Below are 22,862 nucleotides of genomic sequence, written 5' to 3'. Positions count from 1 at the left end.
CTGCACGTACCAGCCCGGTCAGCTTCTCGCGCAGGCCCCGGATGTCATCCTTCAGTTTCTGTTCCTTTATCCGCCATTCAGCTTTGTGTACCTCACGGCTCAGGTCTTTCTCGGGCCCTGGGGAGTGGCGATTGGCTTCCAACAGTAACACCCTCAGCTCATTCAGACTCCTGGAGTGGGCGGACAGTCACAGAACTAGGGCATCAGTTCTGCAACTCTGTAGTATGAGCCATGGGACTGGAGGTCTGTTACCACCAGGGGGCGCCAGCCACAAGGCAATGGTGACCAGACCCAAGCAAGAAGGATGTGGCACGGGTCAGCCACACCCAAGAGGAACAGCATTTGGATGTGGGATGATCAAAAGGATTTAGCTGATCGTAGAGCTTTGGGGTTTTTTTTTTGTTTGTTCTCTGGAGACTGACTTTTGTTTTCTGTATAAGGGTGTTTGATGTCCATGTATGCCTGTGTACCACAGGCATGCTTGGTATCCTGAGGCCAGAAAATTGTGTCTGACCCTTTGGAACCAGAGGTATAGGTGCTTTCGAGCCACCATGTAGGTGCTGGGAACCAAACTGAGATCATATGGAGGAGCAGATATCTCCCCAGACTCAATACATTTTTTTTCTCTTTCCTTTTCCCTTTTTGTTTTGAGGTAGAGTTTCATGTAGCCTGGGCTGGCCTCCAACTCTCTATGTAATACCTTGAATTCCTGACCCTCCTGCCTCCGCCTCCTGAGTTTGAGCATTACAGTCACAGCCGTTATATCTAGTGTATGTGGTGCTGGGCACAGAATTCAGATTGTCCTGCGTGCCACCGAGCAGGCTCTCTACCAACAGAGCCACATCCCACAGCCTTGTGGGAACCTCTTGAATACTGAGATCACATGCACGATTGTGCTCCGTGACCAGGCTGAATTTAGAGATAAATGAGAACATTATTTCAAAGTCAGAGAGGCCAGGCAAGATAGCTCAGTGGGTCAAAGTGCTTGCCACCGAGGCCGAGGACCTAAGTTCGATCCCTGGGGCCCATACAGTGGAAAGGGAGAGCCGACTCCAGCAAGTTACAATTTCTGGCCCCACACACAAAATTGTTTTTTGAAACAGGGTTTCTCTGTATAGTTCTGGCTGTCCTGGAACTCACTTTGTAGACCAGGCTGGCCTCGAACTCAGAAATCTGCCTGTCTCTGCCTCCCGAGTGCTGGGATTAAATGTGTGCGCCACCACGCCCGGCTCACACACATTTTTATAGCACACACAACCTCCCATAGGCAAATAAAATAAAACAAAACAGAACAAAAACGAACCTGAAGAGCATGTGGTTACTTATGCTGGATTAACTGGGCTCGGGGTCTCACCCCTACAGTCCCAGCACATGGAACGCTAAGGAAGGAAGACTAGGGAAATCAAGGCACATCTGGGGTGTGCAGGGAGAGCTTGTCCCAAGAAAACAAAAGTTAGGGCTGGAGAAACAGCTCAGTGGATAAGAGCACTGGCTGCTCTTTCAGAGGACCTGGCTTTGATTCGCAGCTCCCATATGGATGCTTGCAGCCATCTGTAAGCCCAGATCCATCCAGGGGATCTGACATCCCCTTCTGGTTTCCACGGGCAGCTGAATACACACGGTGCATATTCGGGCACACACACAATCATAAACAAATTTTTAACACACACACACACACGCACACACACACGCACGCACGCACGCATGCACGCACGCACGCACGCGCACGCACGCACGCACGCACGCACGCACGCACGCACGCATCTCTATCTCTATCACGTGGTGCTTGCAGCATTGCAGTTAGGACTCTGAGGGGCTGGAGAGACGGCTCAGCAGTTAAGAGCACTTAATGCTCTTGCAGAAGCATCAGGTTCGGTTCCTAGTGCCCATGGGTTGCCTCACAACCATCTGCAATTCAAATTCCCAGGGATCTGATCTCCTGACCTCTGAGAGTACCGGGCACACTTGGGACACACAGACACACACACACAGACACACACACACAGACACACACACACACACACAGACACACACACACACACACACACACACACACACAGGCAAAGCACTCATATTCATAAGAGAAGCACATCTGAAAAGAGTAAAATAATAATGATGGTATTGGAAAGAAGAAGAAAAAAAGAAAAGAGAAAAGACCTCTGCAACCTCAGAGGCCGAGCCCTGGGCGCTCACCTCTCCTTCCGCAGCAACTCCTGGCTGATGTGGACCAGCTGGCCAGAGGCATCGTGGGTCTTCCGAGACACAGCCTCCAGCTCTGCCTCTAGGCGTCTCTTCTCCTTCAGGAGAGAATCTACCTTCTTCTCTCCTGATTTGCACTTGTTTTCTAGAGCTGGGGGGGAAGACACAGGGAAAGGAGAGAGTTCAAACACAGATGGAAACTGGGGGGGGGGGGGTGGCTCAGTGTGTAGAGCGCTGGCCCCAGCAAATCAGAGGCCCTGGGGTTATATTCCCAGCAGCACCGCTTAAACTGAAGCGATACCAAACAGGCCTGTGGTCAAGCTCTTCAGACGTGGATTCAAGGCCAGTTCGGGGACAACCTGGGCTTCAGGAGACGCTGTCTCAAGTACCAGTGAGAGGCTGGTCTGGCCAGGGTGGGAGATGACAGTAATGCTACCCTAAGAGCCAGGTAGCGCCCAGTACTGTGAACAGGTCTCTAATTCCGGCACTAGGGAGGCTGAGGCAGAAGGATCAATATGAATTCAAAGCCACAGTGGCTACATAGTGAGTTTTAGGCCAGTCTAGGCTACAGAGACCATGTCCTAAACAAACAACGAGAAAAAGCGTCAAGTCTGGGTTGTGATACAGTTCGGTTAATGGAGGGATCGCCTAGCACACATGAAGCCCTGGCTCCATCCCCAGCATCAAATGCACAGGGCATGATAGTGCACATATGTCATCAGCATCAGCAGGAGGAGGATTAGACGTTCAAGGTCATCCTCAGCCACTCTGGGAATTCAGGACCTGCTGTGACCTCATGAGCCTCTGCCTCAGAAAAGAGAAAAAAGGAAAGAAGTACCATCCTAGTTAGCAATGAGTGTCAGTTGGACACAGCCTGGAACCAACTGAAAACAGAATTGCAATTGGGTAATTATCTTTACCAGGCTGGTCTGGGGTGTGTTCGTGAGGATTGTTCTGATTGTTAATTGATGCAAGCGGGCCCAGACCACTGTGGGCAGCACCATTCCCTAGGCAGGTGGTCCCGGGCTGTATGACAAAGCTCACAAGACAGCAGACAGCTACCAAGCCGGCAAGTAACTTTCCTGTGGTTTCTGCTTCAAGCTCTGGCTTGGGTTTCTGTCCTGACTTCCTTCAGTGAGAGACCACAGCCCTGAAGTGTAAGCCAAATGAACACTTTTCGACAGCTACACAAAGCAGACCAATTCTCCCAAGCCGGCATCCCTGGCTCTGTGGGGGTGAGGATGCACGTCACGTCACTGTGGATATCTACATTGTTTTTTGTTTGTTTTTTTTTAAGATTTATTTATTTATTATATGTAAGTACACTGTAGCTGTCCTCAGACACTCCAGAAGAGGGAGTCAGATATTGTTAAGGATGGTTGTGAGCCACCATGTGGTTGCTGGGATTTGAACTCTGCACCTTTGGAAGAGCAGTCGGGTGCTCTTACCCGCTGAGCCATCTCACCAGCCCCGGATATCTACATTGTTATCCAGGCAAGACGAGAGCTAAAGCTAAGTCTTCACTTTGGCCATGGGAGAGTCTAGAGCCCACTGACCTTTGTGGGGTCAAGTAAATGTAACCAGGACTGGAAGAAAGAGGGAGTACGGCTCATTCCTTGAGCAATGTCAAGGGCACTTTGAATTAGTGAGTCCCATAGTTATCAATTCCAGACTTCTGACATCTCCTGGGCCTTCTTTGTGCATTTTGCTTTCAGCTGTGGCTGAGGTTCTACGATCTATTTCTTTTGAGACATGGTCTAATGTAGCCCAGGCTGGCCCCCAAATTTCAAGATAGCCTCGACTCTTCTTGATCTTCCTGCCTCTACCTCCTGAGTGCTGGGATTCCAGGTCCACATCGCCATGGCAGGCTTCCTGCAGTTGATGCTATCTGTCCTGGGGATTAAGGGTTGCGCGGAAGAGGCCCACGAGGAATCCAACTCAAGAAGGCCACGGAGAAAACGTGGCGGCATCTAGGGACATGGCCTCAGTTGACTCTGGGGAAGAGGCAGTGCTTGTACGTGTCTCCCCACTCAGGTACAGGTCTCAAGCAGGTCGCCCAGCTTAGCTGGACCTGCAGAGCCCCAGTGCCAACCTCCACCAACCCCCAAACCTTTGCCCCTAGGGAGGGAGACTTACCACTTACTTGGGCCCTGAGCATGTCCATCTGGGATGTCAAGGCTGTCACCTCTTTGTCCCTCTTGTTTAGCTTGTCCTGCAGGCCTAGGAGAGAAAGGAAAGATGGGGGACCCGTGAACACCCAAAGACCAATAGTGTGGGCAAGAGGTGAACCTTCCTCTTGGAATCCTAAGAGGGGGTCACACTCAGCCTCAGAGACCTTTCTCATCTTCTGAGTCACTGCCCAGAGGAGGAGGACCCAGTAGTATGTGGCTTAGGGAATGCGGATCCCCACCTCTTTGGCCTCCTCAAGCAAAGGGATGGAGGAACCGTGAAATAAAGATGGTGGCCACAGAACCAGAAAGAGGATCCTGTGTTGGATTGCTTTCCAAGCCCATCAGGACAATGTTTAAAAAAAAAAAAATACTGATGGTTCTCAAGAAGCCATATCCCAGACGGCCTTAAACATATTACACAGCTGAGGATAACCCTGAACTTCTGTTCCTCCGGCCTCTACTTCTCGAGTGCTAGGATCACAGACGTGCATCACCAGGTCCACTTGTATGTGGTGCTGGGGATGGAAGCCAGGGTTTCGTGCATGCCAGGCAAGCACTGGACCAAGCCGCACCCCCAGCCCCCAACTTATATCTACTTCCCTTGAAATAGAATTTTGAGTTATAGTCTGAATTAAACTTGATCTTATGAGAATCCTATCTCACGTGACTATTTTTTTTTTTAACGTGACTATTTTTTGAGACAGGGTCCCAATATATAGCCCAGGCTAGCCTTGAACTCCTGGCAGTCTTGCCTAAGCCTCCCTAGAATGGGGATTATAAGCATGTGCATGGCTAGTTTATATCTAATTTTGGGGGAAGAGGAGGTCTGAAACAGGGTTCCTCTGTGTAGCCCTGGCTGTCCTGGAACTCATTCTGTAGACCAGACTGGCTGCCACTGCCTCTGGGTACTGAGATTAAAGGTATGTGCCACCACACCAGCTTATATCTAGCTTTTATTTATATGATGTAATTTATATCCTCTAACATTTTTTATCTAAATTTTAAAAATAAGGTAAACAGCAAACAAGTTGTAGAAGCCAGCACTAGGCATAAAGGCTCTGTTTTCTAGAGGGACGGGATCGTCACCAAGGTAAGAGCAATTGACCCCTTGTAGTCCGAAGCTCCTGAGATGTGCAGTTTTACCCCTACAACCTCTGGATTTCCTTTCTATAAATATCCCAGACAGGAAAGGAAAGTAGTCCTTTACCTTTAAACGTTTCCAAAGTCCATTAATTTTACAGTGTAGATGTGTGTGTGCTACAGCTTGAAGGTGACAGTCAGAGGACGACTTGCAGACATCCAGTCCCCTCTGCCACCATGTGCCACCGGAGATGGAACTCAACTCGTCAACCTCGGCAGCGAGCCATCCCAACGGTGCATGGAAAACAGTTTCTGTTTGGCTGCTTCTTTTTTTTTTACTTTGAGACAGGGTTCCTCTGTGCAGCCATGGGTGTCCTGAAACTCACTCTGGAGACCAAGCTGGCCTCGAACTCAGAGATCTGCCTGCCTCTGACACCCAGGAGCTGGGACTAAAGGTGTGTACCATGACCTCCAGGTAGGAAGGTGGTTCTTGAACCTTGGAGATACCTGTTCCTTCCCTGATCCCATGGCACCCTCTCCTGGAGGGGTGACTGCACAAAGCAGGTGACTCCCACTGAGTCGTGGATGGCAGACCTCTTGACTCTGCTCCAAGGTGGCCACTCAGCTAGCTTTCCACAAAGCCTGGAGTCCTACCCGAGGTTACTCACCCTCCACTGTCTCCTTCATCCGAATCGTCTCCTCAGAAAGGTCATTGGTCCCGATCACCTGAAAGAACAGTCCCGTAAGAGGACACGCCTGCCACCCTACTCAGGCCACCTTGGCCTGTGAAAAGGGGCCCTGGGGATGCAGGGACTCAATATGCCAGCAGGGGGAGCAGACACACTTGAATCCCTCTCCTTGAGAGAAGGGAAGATCCCACTTGGCTTCCAGCTGCCTTGTAGGATTCCCCTGCTGCCTCTGAACTGCTACTTTGGGGAGCAATGAGCAGAGGATGAAACCTAGGACCTTTTCCATATTCGGTAAGTGCTCTACCACTGAGCCACACCCCCAGCCCCCTCCCTAGGGGATTCTAGGCAGAAGCTCTACCACTGAGCCACGCCCCCAGCCCCTCCCTGGGGGATTCTAGGCAGGGGCTCTACCACTGAGCCACGCCCCCAGGTCTTACAAAGTTTTCGTTTTCCCTATTGACTCATTAGAATGTATAAATTGACTTTCAACTCATTCATACACACATGTATCAGCAAGGTGGAGTATGGTGACTCAGATCTGTAATCTTAGCACCTGAGAGTTAAAGACAAGAGGACCGAGAATTTAGGGTTATCCTTGGCTACGGAGCGAGTTTGAGGCCAGCCTGGGCTACGCAAGACCCTATCTCAGACAAACAAAAAAAAAAAAAAAAATTTAAAAAAAAAAAAAAAAAAAAAAAAAGAAAAGAAAAATTAAAAGTTTCTTCCTGAGAGAAAGGCCCAAGGCAGAAAGATGTCCTTTCTTCTAAGACCCGGAGCTACAGACGCTTGATCCCCTAAACACCACACTGCAGAGAGATGCTGTGCATGGATTAAAGAGTCAAGCTCCTAGCTGGCCCCTCGTAAGGGTACTTTAAATGAGTTACGGGGGGTGGGGCTGGAGACACGGTTCAGCAGATAAGAGTGTGCCCTGCACTTGCAGATTACACTTGAGTGTAATTCCCAGCACACAAGCCAGGTGGCTGACGGCCACTCGGGACTCCAGCTCCAGGGTACCGGAAGCCCTGGCCTCCGTGGGCATTGGTATGCAACATGTGCATATCCGTGCATGGTTAAACACAATAAACCTCGAAATGGACCAGTGCACGATATGGAGCGCAGAGCCGGTTAAAACATCCTTCTGGGGGCTGGAGAGATGGCTCAGCGGTTAAGAGCACTGACTATTCTTCCAAGGGTCCTGAGTTCAAATCCCAGAAACCACATGGTGGCTTACAACCATCTGTAATGACATCTGACACCCTCTACTGGTGTGTCTGAAGACAGCTACAGTGTACTTACATATAAATAATAAATAAATATTAAAAAAACAAAACAAAACATCCTTCTGGGCTTGCTAGAACGGACGGGGCTCTCTACATGCCCTGACATCCCTCAGGGATCAACGGGGCACACTCATCTGGGGGCAAAGACCATATAGCTGAGCATTTCTAGACTTGGGACAAAACAGGTCATGGTGGCTGTGACCTTTCTAGAGACTTAAGAGACATCTTCGTGTCCCCGGATAGGTGTCTGATGAGACAAGGACCTAGGAGGCGCAGTTTCCATCCCTTTCTTGTGGGTGGTACTCGGGTACCAGAGAGCAAAGGCAGGTTCTGGGCAGCCTGATCCACAGATGGCCTGTATTTGCTTTGTCATGCTGGGGATGGAATGGAGGACCTCTCCTAGGGAGGTATTCTAGTGCTCTGCCACTGAGCCACACTCTCAGCTCATTTTTAAATACCAACTTTGAAACAGAATCTCACTAAGCTACTGAGGCTGGCCTTGAACTTGCCATTTGCCAAGTCTCAGCCAATCAGAGTTCAGGGGCTAACAAAATGGTGCCTTCAATGGCTCTCAAAGCCCACGAAGGACCCAGCAGGGTCCTCTCAGACTGCAATGGTCCCGATGATTCCCCAAAGCTATGACGAAGGGAGACGAAGCTCCTCCTCCTCCTCTGAGCCCCCCTTGGCTAGCTCTGGGCACAAGGAAAATGCTCCCCAACTGGAGCACAGAGACCACGCCCTTCCGGTCCCTCCCCGCCTGAGCCCCACAGGAGCGAATGGCAGCCTACATGGCTGTGCTGGGCTGAGCACAGGGACTCGACAGCCTGGAGTCTATTCTCAGCCACCAGAAGCTTTTCCCGCAACCGCTCGGCCTCCTGCCTGCTCTGGGCTTCGGCCCTCTGCAGCATCTCGTAATCCAGCATCTTCTTTTCAGCCAGTGAGATCTGCTCTTTGAGGAACTCGATGGCCTGAGCCTGGCCGCGGTACTCCACATCCAGTCCTTCCAGCTCCTGCGCGCGCAGTTGGGCGTCCCGACATTGGTCCTGGGCTTTTTGGAGCTCCAGCCGGTGTTGGCTGGCCTGCTCTTCCAGCTGCTCCCTCCAGTGCTGCTGCAGCCCGGCCAGCTCCTCCTGGGCCTCTTGCAGCTTCTGCCGCAGGCCCTCCTTCTCCTTGCCATGCATGGCCGTCTCTAAGTCGTGCTTGGCCTGCAGGTTACCTAATTCCAGCTGGTGCTCCATCTTAATGCCCTCCACCAGTGCCTTCAGCTCTCCGATCTCCTTCTGCTGGGCGCCTGGGCCAGAGTTCAGCGTGGCCTTCAGGTCCTCCAGGGATTTCTGGTGATCGGAGGCCAGCGAGTCCAGCTTGGATTTCCAGTTGTCCATGAGCCCCATGTTCTCCGTGGTGGCCTGCTGGACCTTGGCCTTGAGGTCTGCCACCTCCTGAGCATACTTCTCGTTGGCCGCCCGGAGCTTGTCCACCTCCATCTGGTAGGTCTTTAGCATGTGCTCATACTTGTCCTGGAGCAGGGTGCTGTCTCGCTGGTGCTCCTTGCTAGCCGAGAGCAGCCTCTCTCGAAGCCGCAGGGTCTCAGCGGCCTCTGGGTGGTCCGCGGGGGGCGGGCCTGACTGGAGGAGACAGTGTTGTAGCTCTTCGATCTCACCGCGCCGCAGGCTCAGCTCTTCTTCCAGCTGCAGCACCCGAGACTTCTCAGCCACTGTGGTCAGCTAGCAGGAGAGAGAGACAAGTCAGTGACCAAGGATCAGTGATGGGGACAATGTCAGCCACGATGGGGGGGGGGGGCAGTCGGATGATAGGGAGGCACCTATCCCTAGTTGGGTACTGGCTGTTTTCAGGGATCCTAATGTACCCCAAATGATGGGGTGAACCAAATGTTCTCGTTGCTTGGGTGGCTTAGAACACATCACTGCTCAAGAGAGGTGTATGCATTATCTCAGCAATCCTCCTGCCTCAGCCTCCCAAGTGCTGGGATTACAGGTATGTGCCACCATGCCCAACTGAATAAGATTTTTCTGGCTTGCAGTCTGGTGGAGCTAGAGATCAAGGGGCCTGTCTAGTGGGCGCTAAACGACCTAGTGAGTTTCCAGCACACAGCATTCTGGCACAAGTGCCTATGATCGCCTGGTGATGGCCGCTGTGCGCATGAAACCATGCCTCTCCAGACACCCACATGCCCTGTACAGTGCCATGGCCACTATGCACAAACTGAGCCTTGCCACAAGCCTCCAACTGTCTGCAGGGTGGTTTATCCTGATCAATGGTTGGCTGCCTGGTCAAATTTCTCCCAGCAGATCTATAGCTGGGCTGGCCAGCTATATATATATGGTGTGGACAAGCCAGCGGGACATAGAGTCACACCCTAGAACTGACTGGATTGCTCTCCCAAATGGAGCTTTTCGGGGTCTCCCTAACACACTATATGGCTATGGCCAGACTCTGAGGCTGACGTCATCTCGACCTTTGGGAATAACCCAACATATAAAGCCCCACTTCCTGAGCCTCAGGTCCTCCAGGTTGGCTCTCTGCTGCCATCGTAAGATTCTCTAGACTGGAGCCCTCTGGGTCTGCATTCCTGCCAAGGAAGCCCACGTCTACCCAAGTAAGGGGCAGACTACTCCAAGAAGGCTTCTTTCTGGCAAGAAACGGGAGGGAGGCACAGGGCAGGCCTCACAGAGACACCTCTGCTCAAGGAGCCGTGAACTTGGAAGTAAGTAATCCCGGAGGACCAAGCCCCCCTTCCCTAAGAGCATCACTTGGCCACCGTGAGCTTGACTCTGTACCTCAGCTTCCCTCCCAGAGGGGAGCACGGAAGGGCCTCTAAATAGCAATGGTGAGAGTATCCATTGTGATGGCAGAGGAAATGATTTAAAAAGCAAAGGGGGCACTGAGGGGCCAAGGCGCTGGCCGGCCGGGTGGGTGACAGTGGCAGGCGCGGTTTACCCTGTTATCCGCTAATTCTCTGAGCAGCCGCTCGGCCTGCGCCTTCTCCAATAGCAGGCTCTGCTCCAGCTCCCCAATGCGCGCGTGCTCCAGCTGGGTCTGGGTCTGCTCCACCCAGGGCGGGGGTTGGGGGGACGGGATGGCAGGGTGGACAGGGAAGGCAGGGACGTGGGGATAGGAATATAGGGAAGAGGAAGCCGGAGAAAGAAAGAAAGGGCGTGAAAAGGAAAAAGAGAGAGAGAGAGAGAGAGAGAGAGAGGAGGCGTCATCTTCCGTGAACAAGACTGAAAACAGATCAATGAGCCGGAATTGCTTGGGGAAGAGAGAGAGGTCTCAGAAGTTGGGTGCGTGAGGGGGCTGGGTGCCCTCCCATCATTGTGGCCTAGCTGGGCGTGTGTTCGAGACAGAGGCTCTGGGAACCACCCCTTGCTAGCCTCTGATAACGCAGTGGCAATGGGTACCCCAGTTTCTTCCTTTGTGGGATTTAAGAGTCTTTTTAAGGTGCATTTTATTTATTCATTTAGAGTGTGTGTGTGTGTGTGTGTGTCTGCGCACATGCCACAGTGCATTTGAGGGCAGTTAGAAGGAGTGGGTTCTCCCCTTCCACCATGTGGGTCCCAGGGGTCAGATTCTGGGTGTCAGGTTTGGTAGCAAGCTCCTTTACCCACTGAGCCATCTCGCAAGCCCTCTTCTTTTCATAGTCACCAGGTAGCTCTGGCGGGCCTTGAATGCCCTATATAGGCCTTGAGTTCACATGTTATCCACATGCCTCTACCTCCTGAGTGCTAGGATGTAGGGTGTACACTACTCCATCTGTTTTCTTTTGGGGGTCTTCAAACAGAGTTTTGCTATACAGCCAAGGCTTCTCCTAAAACTCACCGTGTATCCCAGTCTGGCCTTGGAACCTGCAATCCTGACTCCGGACTTTGGTTTAGTTTTACGAGACAGTGACTCACTATGTTGCTAAGGCTGACACCCCCCCCCCCACTCCCCAAGTATGAAGACCGTACCATGCCCAGGTTGGCCTGGAACTCAGTATGTAACCTAGGATGCCCTTGAACCTGCAATTCTTCTGCCTCAGGGCACTGGGATGACAGGTATGTGCCACCATGCCTGGCTAACTCAAAACACACACCATCTTGATTCTCCTCAGGCAGGCCTCCTGGGTGGGAACTGGGCAAATGCCCATTGTCCCTCCCAGAACCTAGCTTGGTCGACGTCCCTCCCCCCCTCCTCAGATTCTGCAGAGGATGCCTGGTCTCTGGAAGTACAAGGGCACTTTTGTCCCCTCTTTACAACACCCGTTTCATTCGAGAACAAAGCATGACATTCTCTGGGTGGCACAGGACTGGCATTTGGAGGGCTCATGATGAATCCCTGCATGTAAGCGGGGACGCGCAGAGGACACGCACCCTGGGTTACTCTAGGGGACCAGACTGGAAACTAGGTTTGTCTCCAGAGATGGGGGAGGGTGCTGCTCATCCTTAGAGAAACACAGGTTAAAGCGATCACCCCCACCCCCAACACACACACACACACACACACACAACCCTGCAGCAAGTCCTGAAGGAGTGGGCAGGGCTTAGATGGCAGGGCTAATTAATACTCAGATGCCAGCAAGAAGTGGCAGCCACGGAGACTGAAAGATTGGAGCCCAGGCACCTAATGGCAGCCAGTCAGCAGAGGAAGATCGAGAGGGACGCTTTTATGAGCACTGATGAGTTTAGTCATGAAGACAGTAGAAGATGGGGTGACCCAGCCCCAAGGGACTAGGTGTTATGTTTGGGACAATAAGGTTTAGGCTTTCAATTTTGACTTTGCGTGTTTATATGCATGTGGAGAGCAGGGGTGGATGTCAGGTAATTGAGTGAGTGTGTGTGTGTGTGTGTGTGTGTGTGTGTGTGTGTGTGTGTGCTTTGAGGGGTCCCGGGTGGGGCGCTCAAGACAGAGTTTCTCTGTGTAGTTCTGGCTGTACTGGAACTCACCAGGTTGCAGTCCAGGCTGGCCTCGAACTCAGAGAAAGAGAGAAAGAGAAACCCACCTGCCTTTGCCTCCGAGTGCTGGGATTAAAGGCGTGCACCACCCTAGTCTACGTCAGACCTTAATCATGCTCCACTGAACTATGGCAACTGGACAATCTCAGAAACAAGGTCAGACCTGTGCCACGCCCATTTCTGTTTTTGTTTCTTGAGATAGGGCTTCTCTGTGTAGCCCTGGCTGTCCTGGAACTCACTCTGTAGACCAGGTTGGCCTCGAACTCAGAAATTCACCTACCTCTGCCTCCCGAGTGCTGGGATTAAAGGCATGTGCCACCACCACCCAGCTGTTGTGCCCCCCCTTTTTAAAAAAGATATTATTATTATTATTATTATTATTATTATTATTATTATTATTATTATTATATGTAAGTACACTGTANCTGTCTTCAGACACTCCAGAAGAGGGCGCCGGATCTATTTACGGATGGTTGTGAGCCACCATGTGGTTGCTGGGAATTGAACTCAGGACCTTCNGAAGAGCAGTCAGTGCTCTTACCTGCTGAGCCATCTCTCCAGCCCTTTTTTTTTTTTTTTTTAAAGATTTATTTATTATATGTAAGTACACTGTATCTGTCTTCAGACACTCCAGAAGAGGGCGCCGGATCTATTTACGGATGGTTGTGAGCCACCATGTGGTTGCTGGGAATTGAACTCAGGACCTTCAGAAGAGCAGTCAGTGCTCTTAACCACTGAGCCATCTCTCCAGCACCCCCCCTTTTTTTAAGAAGATTTTATTTATTATATTATATGTAAGTACACTGTAGCTGTCTTCAGTGTTGTGCCCTTTTTTAATGAGAGTGCTAGGAATCCAAACTCAGGTTCTGTATTGATGAGCCTCATCCTGGCTCCCTAACTGGGGAGTTCTAGCCATGTGATCAGCTGAGTCAAGTCCCCAGGCCCCCCAGTTTGAGTTTCTGGGTAAGTCTTCTGCTGCCTACCACATCCCCCAGACCTTGATTTTTAACTTATATGTTTTTAGATTTATGTCTTTATTTTATGTGTGCAAATGTATTTCCTGCACATATGTATAACCATGTAGCGAGCCTTGGAGGCCAGAAAAAAATCCGATCCCCTGAAACTGGAGTTACAGACGGTTGTGAAGTGCCCCGAGGGTGCTGGGAGCGAAACTCTGGTCTTTTATGAGGGCAGCAAGTGCTCTTAGCTGCAAGCAATCTCCTGGGTCCCAGTTTTCACTTTTTAAAAGATTTGTTTTTATTTGTGCGTGTGCAAGCATGTCCACGTTTCCATGGGTGTGTGTGCAGGTGCCTGTGGGGGTCAGAAGAGGGTACTACAATTCTTGTAGCTGGAAGATCTAGGAGTTTGTGAGTCATCTGGGACCCAAATGCCACGTTCTGGGAAATGTATTGAGTCCTCTTAGCCACTGAGCCATCCCTATAGCCTCCTGCTTTGTCTTTTAAGATGGTTGGGAAAACAGGCAAGGTGGCTACAAGCACCTACAGGCTGAGGCAGGAGAATTCTGAGGTCTAGGCCAGCCCGTGTCATATCAAACAACGCAACCACAACTAAATGTGGGGTGGGGGATTAAGTTGACCTTACCTCAATTCACATTCGGATTGCTCTGAACATGGTCACAATTTAGTCTTTAGAATGAAAAATAAAAATACAAAAACAGGATGTGATAGTCTTTCTGGCTAAACTGGCCGTGGGTCACTGTTTGTCCTGCCCTGTCCCCTTGCCTCAATGCCTGCCAGCCTATTGGCAGCCCTGGGACCAATCAGGTTCTCTCTGGGGGATAACTTGGGTGGTAGCAATCTGGCAGGCTGGAATAAGGAGCAGATGTAGTAAAAGACACAGACAGACAGGCGGCAGGCAGACAGGCTGACCAGGAGTCGCCAAGGGTCTGTGAGCACCTGACACCACCCTGACTCCAGTCCCTTGAACTGCCGGCCGGGTGTGTGTGTGTGTGTGTGTGTGTGTGTGTGTGTGTGTGTGTGTGTGCATATGTGCATTTCCCTACAACCGATCATTGCTAAGGTCTGTTGATGGGAGCAGGTGCAGAGGGCTCAGCTCTGGCAGCCCCCCCCCCCACAAGCCCACCCATCTCTCTCCTACAGGGGGATTCTGTCCTTCAGATAAGCCAGACATAACCACCTGTGCTGTCCCTCTGTCTGTAACAAAACCACAAATCCCAACGGCTTCAGGCTGGGGAAGGATACTTAGCTTCTTCCCTCTTCCTTCCTTCCTTCCTTTCTTTCTTTCTGGAGTCTCATTTATACCAGGCTAGCCTCAAACTCACTGCATAGCCAAGGCTGGCCTTGAACTCCTGATCCTCCTGCTTCTGTCTCCTGAGGTCTGGGGTTACAGGTATGCGCCCCATGTCCAGCTTTCATTGTCAGCTAACCGGACTAGCCTTGAATTTGCCATGTAGCCAAGGAGGACCTCAATTTCGAGCCTCCGGCCTCCACCTCCCTACGGTGGGGTTACTGGCGTGCACTACCATGCTGCGACCTGAACCCAGAGCGTCACGCATGCTAAGCAGGCATTCTACCGGCTGAGCTCCATCTCCAACCCCTTCTCACTTCCCTTCCAGATAGGGTCTGGCTAAGAAGTGCGGGTTGGGGCTGGAGAAATGGCTCGGAGGTTAAGAGCACTGATTGCTGTTCCAGAGGTCCTGAGTTCAATTCCCAGCAACCATATGGTGGCTCACAACCATCTGTCATGGGATCTGATACACACTCTTCTGGTGTGTGTCAGAAGTCAGCTACAGTGTACTCGTATAACTAATAATAAATAAATAATAATAATTTTTTTTAAAAAGTACGGGTTGACTTAGACTTGGTACGTAGCCCAGGCTGGCCTTGAGCTCGGAATCGTCTTGCTCCAGCTATACTTGAAAGCTAGGGTGCCACCAGGCCCAGATCAACTGGAGTTGAACCCAGAAATGACCTCTGGCTGTGGTTTCTAAGGTCCCTCAGGAACTTGGGAAACAGTCACAAATGCAGACCACTGACTGGGTCTAGATGGACACTAGGGCCCGAGAGCCTGTAAAGGACCAAGACTGCTTCACTCTACAGAGGAGGAAGCTGAGGTGTGCTGAAGGGAAGTGGCTCCCAGAGGCCAGACGGGTCTGAGGACACATCAGGAAGAGCTTAGCTCCCTGTCTCACGTGGTCATTCCAGAGAGCTCTTCCCTTTTCCCTGCCCAGGGAGCTTCAAGAGACACAACAGGAAAGGTGGCCATGGGTGGCCTTCTGACCTCAGAGGTCTCTGCAGGCCTCAGGGGGCAGGGCTAGATGCCCCCTCAGTGGGCCTGAGGCCCTCTGGGCCCTAAGTCAGCACAGTGTGTTTATGAACTAGGAATAATCCCACTGTATCCATAGCATGTATACAGGAGCAGAATGGTGAGAGGATACAGGCTGGGTGGGGCGGGACCCAACAATCGCCGTTTCTAGTGTGTACACTTGCTAGTTGGTTGTACCACTGGGGGTAGTCTTTGACTTTCTGAGCTCTGGCCTTTTCTTTTTTTTTCTCTCTCTCTCTTTTTTTTTAATTCATGTAGCCCAGGCTAGCCCTAAATTTGCTCTACAGCTGAGGATGACCTTGAACTCAAGACCATCCTTCTTCCACCTCCCGAGTGCTGTGGTAACAGGCTTGTGCCACCACTCCTGGTTTATGTGGTACAGGAATGGGAACCCAAGGTTTCTTGAGTGCTCGGCAAACGCTCGGCCAACTGAGATACAGGCCCAGCCAGTGAGCCCTAGTTCTGTTGCGTATGAATTCTTGTGATCCTAACCGCTTCTTCTAGCCAGTCCTGGGTCTATGATCCCAGGAGTCTGGCTCCTATATTGTTAGGCAAAGACCTACAATCTTTCTTGACTCTGTCTCCAACTGCCAACATAGGGTCCCCTGTATTTCTGGAACACAACCAAGCCCACTTCTAATACCAGATGCCCTAAGGCCTGCCTCTCCTCCACTCCTCCAAGGTGGGGGGCTTTTGATTCTTCCCAATATTTCCATTGCAATCACCCAGGCCTCCCCAAGGAGGTGCAGCCTTGCTGCCTGAACACCAAGACCATTTCTCACGGCAAGGCTTGGGCCCACAGTGCTAAGTGAGCAGCGGAGAACTTCACCGTTACCTCCAAGTCTCCTTTGGTGATGGATTCTTCTTCCACCCGGAACTGCAGGTCCTCCACCTTCCTGCAGGGAAGAAAAGAGGTAGAGATGGGCTTTGGGGGCCAAGGATATAGCTCAGTGGTAGATAGAGCCCCTGCCTAGAATCCCCCAGTGAGGGGCTGGGGGTGTGGCTCAATGGTAGAACCCCTGCCTAACATGAGAGGTCCCTTGGTTCCACCCATTGCGCGCGCGCGCGCGCGCGCACGCACACACACACACACACACACACACACACACACACACACACACACACAGGGATGTATATGCCCAAAGGCAAGTGATGTGTAATAGGCCATTTATGGTTCAGACAATGAAGATACTTGAGGAGGGGCAGAGCTTTTGGGAAGCCCTACTGCACTGAACATGAGCCTCCTACCTCTCAGGATGTCCATGGAAAACACAGGATAATAGTCTGAGCCAGGTGTGGCAGTGTGTAGTCCTGGGAGGTCAAGGACAGCCTGAGCTACATGGTAAGACCTTGCCTCAAAACACCAAGTCAAGACAAGGACTCTTCAGTGGGTATACTGTGTCAGCCCTCTGGTCTTCCTCTTCACCAACTCCACTCTCTCCTCAAAGTTGAGAGCTGAGGTCCCAGTATGCATTTCCTGGGCTGCCCACAGATATAGTCGGTCCCTAGACTCCTCTCTGTTTGGAGTCACACACTCCCTTTGGGGACACATGCCAATAAGCAGAGGACAGGGACATGGCCCTACCTCATACAGCCATTTACAAACGGGGTTCACTACAGCCTATGGTACGTATACCTATGAGGCAACTGAGGTCCTAAAGTGGCGACGCTACAGAATGCTGGGACCTGTGCCCAGCCCAGGCCCATGGTGAACACAGCTCCCATGATTCCTTATTTCGAACTGGAAAAAAAAATGTTGCTGGGCAGTGGTGGCACACGCCTTTAATCCCAGCACTCGAGAGGCAGAGGCAGGAGGATTTCTGAGTTTGAGGCCAGCCAGGGCTATACAGAGAAACCCTGTCTCAAAAACAAACAAACAAAAAAACAAAAAACAAAACAATGTTTGAGCTTGCATGCAATGTATGTATGAATGTGTGAGTGCAGGAGGCCACAGTTTGATGGTGTGTTTGTGTATTTATATGTGTATATATGCATGTGAGTGTGCATGGGGCAGGCTAGTTTGGTGGTGTGTGTGTATGCACGTGCACACGTGCACATACATTTGCATAGAAACTAGAAGAAAACACTGAATGTCTTACTTTTTAATTTAATTTAATTTAATTTAATTTAATTTTGGTTTTTCGAGACAGGGTTTCTCTGTGTAGTCTTGGCTGTCCTGGAACTCACTCTGTAGACCAGGCTGGCCTTGAACTCAGAAATCTGCCAGCCTCTGCCTCCCAAGTGCTGGGATTAAAGGCGTGCACCACCATGTCCGGCTGAGTGTCTTACATTATCACTCTGCCTTAGTCCCTTGAGACAGGATATCTTGATGAACCTGAGGCTAGACTGGAGGCCAGGGTGTCCTAACGACCCTCCTGACTCTGCCCCAGCCATCCAACATCAGGATTACCGGCATGTGGCCATACCCAGCTCTACATGGGTGCTGGGGATTTGAACACAAGTCCTCATGTTTGTGGAAAAAGCATTCTTAACCCAGAGCCATCCCCCAGAACTACATCAGGATGACTTCTTCCTCTATTACACCCCCTCTTCTTTTTGTTATGGTAGGCTCTTTTTTGTTTGTTTGTTTTGTTTCTTTGTTTGTTTTTCAAGACAGGGTTTCTCTGTGTAGCCCTGGCTGTCCTGGAACTCACTCTGTAGACCAGGCTGGCCTCAAACTCAGAAATCCNCCTGCCTCTGCCTCCCGAGTGCTGGGATTAAAGGCATGCACCACCACGCCGGGCTATGCTAGGATCTTGTTAGTGTTGGTTTAGTTTGGTTTGGGGGGGTGGGGATGGGGACAAGGTCTCATTATATAATCCTGCCTAGCCTGGAACTCTGTGTAGACTAGACTGGCCCTGAGTGAACAGAGACCCACCTGCTTCTGCTTCCCCGGTGCTGGGGTAAAAGGTTTATGCCACCATGCCTGGGGCTCCCCTTTTGAGGCAGGATGTCTCACTGAACCTGGTGGTCCTAACTGGATAGACTGTCTAGCCAGGGAGCTCTGGGGATGAGCAGGACTTGGCTCACCCTGTGCTGGGGGTTCCAGACCTGTGTGACCATGCCTGCCGTATTGTCAGGGAGCCGAACCCAGGCCCCTGCACAGTGGGCACTTTGCCATTGAGCTGTCTCCCACCTCATGATGCCTTAAAAGACTTGTTTGTGTTTTCTGGCATGAGATACATTACCATGGGAACCAGATGTGTGGGCCAGGGCTACCATCTCAAGCAGATATAAATAACCCTCATTTCCCTCAGTGAGACAGTAACTGCAGGACTTGGCCAACTGCCCCAAACAGATGCAAATGGGGGTGTGAAGACTGGGGGCTGCTGCCAGCATGGGGGAAGGGAGGAAGGACCATACAGAAATCAGCATCTTTTGGGATAGAGATGAAGGACTGCTGAGTATTCCAGCAGGAGACCCAGGAACCTGGGCCTATGTCTCTGGTAGGGGCTGAGGGACAACCATGTCTGCATCTTTCCAGGGGTCTCCGAGTCTGCATCAGTGGGCTCCCGTCCCTGACCTTGGTTAAGGGTTTTTCTAGGAAATCAGGAGTGTGGGAATTTCTAATCCATCCCTGGGGAAGTGCATAAGAAGGCCCTGTCTCTTGGGTAAACAGAAAGAAAACTGGAGACCGAGAGAAAATTTCTTCAGTGAAGTACTTGCCAGGTGTGATGGCTAAACTCAGTGGTCAACATGACTTTACCTGGAACAACTAGACCCAGGCCACTGGGCATGCCTGTGAGAAGTTCTCTTTTCTAGATCACTGACACGGGAGGACCAAGCCGATTTCTGGGCCACATCTTTTGGTGGCAGCCCATGTCGAAGGACACGGAAGGAGGACGCTTTTGGGTTTTGCCTGTTGCTTGTCCTCACTCTTGCTGGCAAGTTCATCTACCCCACTGCTGCTACATCCTTCACCTGACTTAGGACCTACTTCCTCAGGGTCCCAGCACAGACTGAAGGCCAGCAGCTCTCCAGGAGTCCTTTGGAACTGCACCACCAGACGGGGACTGCCACGACATCCAGGCTCATGGCCTGAACCACCACCAGATTTCTGGACTTTTTGTAATGAGACAGACATTGATGGACTACCTGGACCATAGCCTGTGATACCTCCCCCTCCCCTCTACACCCCCCACACACCCCCACACACAAATATTAACTTTAAAAAAAAAAAGAACCCAAGGCTACAATTGCTGCCCAGGGATTAAGTTCGGCCCTGCTCAAGCTCAACAGACACCCTAGCACTAAGCTATAGAGCTTTAGAGGGGTAGGGATTAAATAACAACTTGCTACGTAGATCTGCCTGGCACAAAACCTGCTATGTACACCAGGCTAGCTATTTTCAAACTGTGAGCGGTTCTCCTGCCTTGGTCTTTTTAGTGCCGGGCTTATAAACATTAGTCATCATACGTGGCCCAAGCCCTTGCTGTAAAAATAAATAAATAAATAAATAGAATCTGTCTGTCCATCTGTCTGTCTGTCCCTCCCTCCCTCCCAGACAAGGTCTCATGTAGCCCAGGCTGCTCTCAAATTCATTATGTAGCTGATGATGACCCAGAACTCGCAATCTTCCTGCTTCTCCTTTCTGAATGTTGAGATAACACCACTCCCAGTTTATGTAGCGCTGGGACTCGAACCCAGAGCTTCATGTGTCCTAGGCAAACACTCTACCAACTGAGCTATAGCCCCAGCCCCATTTTTTTTTTTTTTTTTTTTTGAGACAGGGTTTCTCTGAATAGCCCTGGCTGTCCTGGAACTCACTTTGTAGACCAGGCTGGCCTCGAACTCAGAAATCCACCTGCCTCTGCCTCCCGAGTGCTGGGATTAAAGGCGTGCGCCACCACGCCCGGCTGCCCAGCCCCATTTTTGTTTGTTTATTTTTTATCTGAAGGCTGTTGTTTGTGCTAGGTTGCCCAGGCTGAAATTGAACTCGGTACGTAGCCCAGGCTAGGCAGGAACTGCTGATCTCCCTGCTTCAGTTCCAAGTGCTGGGATTACAGACAGTTCTGTCTAAGCTGCCATGCACTCTTTCGCTGGCCCAGCAGAGGCCCGGCACGTACCTCCTCTCCTCCTCCAGCTGATTGGACAGATCCACCTTCTCTTTCCTCACGTTTTCCACCAGCAACCGTGCCCGCTGCAGCTTCTCCTCCGCTTCTGCAACATACTGACCCAGAGCAAGGCCAGGACATGGGGCAAGTCAATTGCAGGCTCTCTTGGGGACAGGACAGAAGCAGAAGAGGAAGAGGAGTCCTAGTTCCCTGGTCCCTGATGGCCACCAGGCAGGGATAGTGATCCTGACACGAAGAGAGGGGACTCAGGAGGGAAGAATAGAGAGAGTCCACTGGGGAAGGGGAGCCTAGGCTCCTCTGCGCGTGGACATAAGCTTGGCTTTATGATAACTGCTTTGTTTTGTTTTAATGCTAGGGACCAAACCCAGAGCCCTGTACCTTTGGCAGGTGCATTAAGCCACACCCCCAGCTTCTCACTGGAGGATTCTATGCACCTGCTCTACCGCTGAACCACGCCCCCAGCTCCTCACTGGAGGATTCTATGCACGTGCTCAACCGCTGAACCACGCCCCCAGCTCCTCACTGGAGGATTCAATGCACAAGCTCTACTGCTGAGCCACGCCCCCAGCCCCCTCAATGGAGGATTCTATGTACTTGCTCTACCACTGTGCTATATTCTCAGCCATGTTGTCTTGTATTAATTAATTCCAGTACCCAGGGAAGGATAAGCTAGCTCACAAATGGGCGCAGGGAACAGAACAGAATTTCATACAAGAAACAAGCATTAAGCCAGGTATAGTGGCACAGCCCTGTAATCTTAGCACCCAAACAGAGGGGGTGGGGCTGGGGGCAGGAAAGCTCTTGAGTTTGGCTAGCCTGTGCTACACAGTAAGACTCTTGTTTCAAGAAAGAAATAAAAAGGGAAGCCGGGCAGTGGTGGCGCACGCCTTTAATCCCAGCACTCGGGAGGCAGAGGCAGGTGGATTTCTGAGTTCGAGGCCAGCCTGGTCTATAGAGTGAGTTCCAGGACAGCCAGGGCTACACAGAGAAACCCTGTCTCAAAAAACCAAAAAAGAAAAAAGAAAAAAAAAAGGGTAGGAGGCTGGGAAATTTGGCTCCATGGTGGAGCGCAGGCCTAGCACGCACGGGCCCAGAGGTTGGATCTCCATTATTGCAAAAAGACATTCATACAAATATCAGAAAAAAAAGGCAGACGAGATCAGTGCCCCATAAGACAAACTCTAGGCTTGGGGTAAAAGGCCTCTCTCTGAAATATATCTCACAGCTACGTGTGCTCCAAAGCATTATCTAACACATGAGCAGTCCTAAGCCAGAGGTGACGATTTCTTTTTTTTTTTTTTTTTGGTTTTTCGAGACAGGGTTTCTCTGTATAGCCCTGGCTGTCCTGGAACTCACTCTGTAGACCAGGCTGGCCTCGAACTCAGAAATCCACCTGCCTCTGCCTCCCGAGTGCTGGGATTAAAGGCGTGAGCCACCACACCCGGCCAGAGGTGATGATTTCTGTTAGGAATCTGCACAATGCAGTGAATTCCAACAAAATGTAATTTGATTGATTGATTGATTGATTGATTGATTGATTTCGGGATGCTGGGGGCTGAATCTAAGGCCCTGTACACACGAGACAAGTGATCTGCCACTGACATACACTGCCCTCAGTCCCACTACCTCAACTATTACTGAAAAGAGAGAAACCGTGCAGGGGGACAGGGGCCAAGTCCGACAGCCAGAGTTTAATCCCCGGGGTCCACATGATGGACGGACAGAACCGATGTGCCAAGCTATCTCAGACCTTCACATCCACACTGTGGCACATATGATCCTCTCCCAGGGGGAAAAAAAAATACATTAAAAGGCACTGGAATTTTTTTAGAAAAAGAAAAAAATTCATAGGCAGTGGTGGTGCACGTGTTTAAGCCTGGCACTCTGGAGGCAGAGGCGGGTGGATCTCTGAGTCTAGCCTGGTCTACAGAGCGAGGTTCCAGAACAGTTAGGGTTACACAGAGAAAGCCTGTCTCGGAAAACAAAAACATAAAAAGGGAGACAGGGACAAAAAAGTCAGCCAGGTATAGTGGCTCACACCTGTAATCCCAGCCCTTAGGAAGAGACAAGAATGAAAGAGTTTAAGGCTAGCCCGGACAACAGGCCAGCC

At 51.0% G+C, this 22,862-nt stretch overlaps 1 protein-coding gene across 2 annotated transcripts in view; it reads right to left on the bottom strand.

Moving 5' to 3' along the window:
* Clip2 (CAP-Gly domain containing linker protein 2) overlaps positions 1-22,862 on the bottom strand; it is a 64,797-nt gene that overhangs the window by 4,560 nt on the left and 37,375 nt on the right. Inside the window, exons 7-14 of one of the 2 annotated variants that reach the window (XM_021186667.2) lie at positions 20,744-20,847; positions 16,513-16,573; positions 10,378-10,482; positions 8,208-9,143; positions 6,119-6,176; positions 4,336-4,419; positions 2,194-2,350; positions 11-170 (exon numbers count right to left, since the gene is read on the bottom strand). In XM_021186667.2, the coding sequence (XP_021042326.1) occupies positions 11-170; positions 2,194-2,350; positions 4,336-4,419; positions 6,119-6,176; positions 8,208-9,143; positions 10,378-10,482; positions 16,513-16,573; positions 20,744-20,847 (1,665 nt within the window). The remainder of the gene's footprint in view (positions 1-10; positions 171-2,193; positions 2,351-4,335; positions 4,420-6,118; positions 6,177-8,207; positions 9,144-10,377; positions 10,483-16,512; positions 16,574-20,743; positions 20,848-22,862) is intronic. The other variant, XM_021186668.2, reaches the window with a different exon arrangement.

Source organism: Mus pahari, chromosome 23, assembly GCF_900095145.1.
Source record: "Mus pahari chromosome 23, PAHARI_EIJ_v1.1, whole genome shotgun sequence".
NCBI classification, from domain to species: domain Eukaryota; kingdom Metazoa; phylum Chordata; class Mammalia; order Rodentia; family Muridae; genus Mus; species Mus pahari.
Note: the sequence above shows the minus strand (reverse complement) of the source record. Positions and strands in the feature narration are given on the sequence as shown.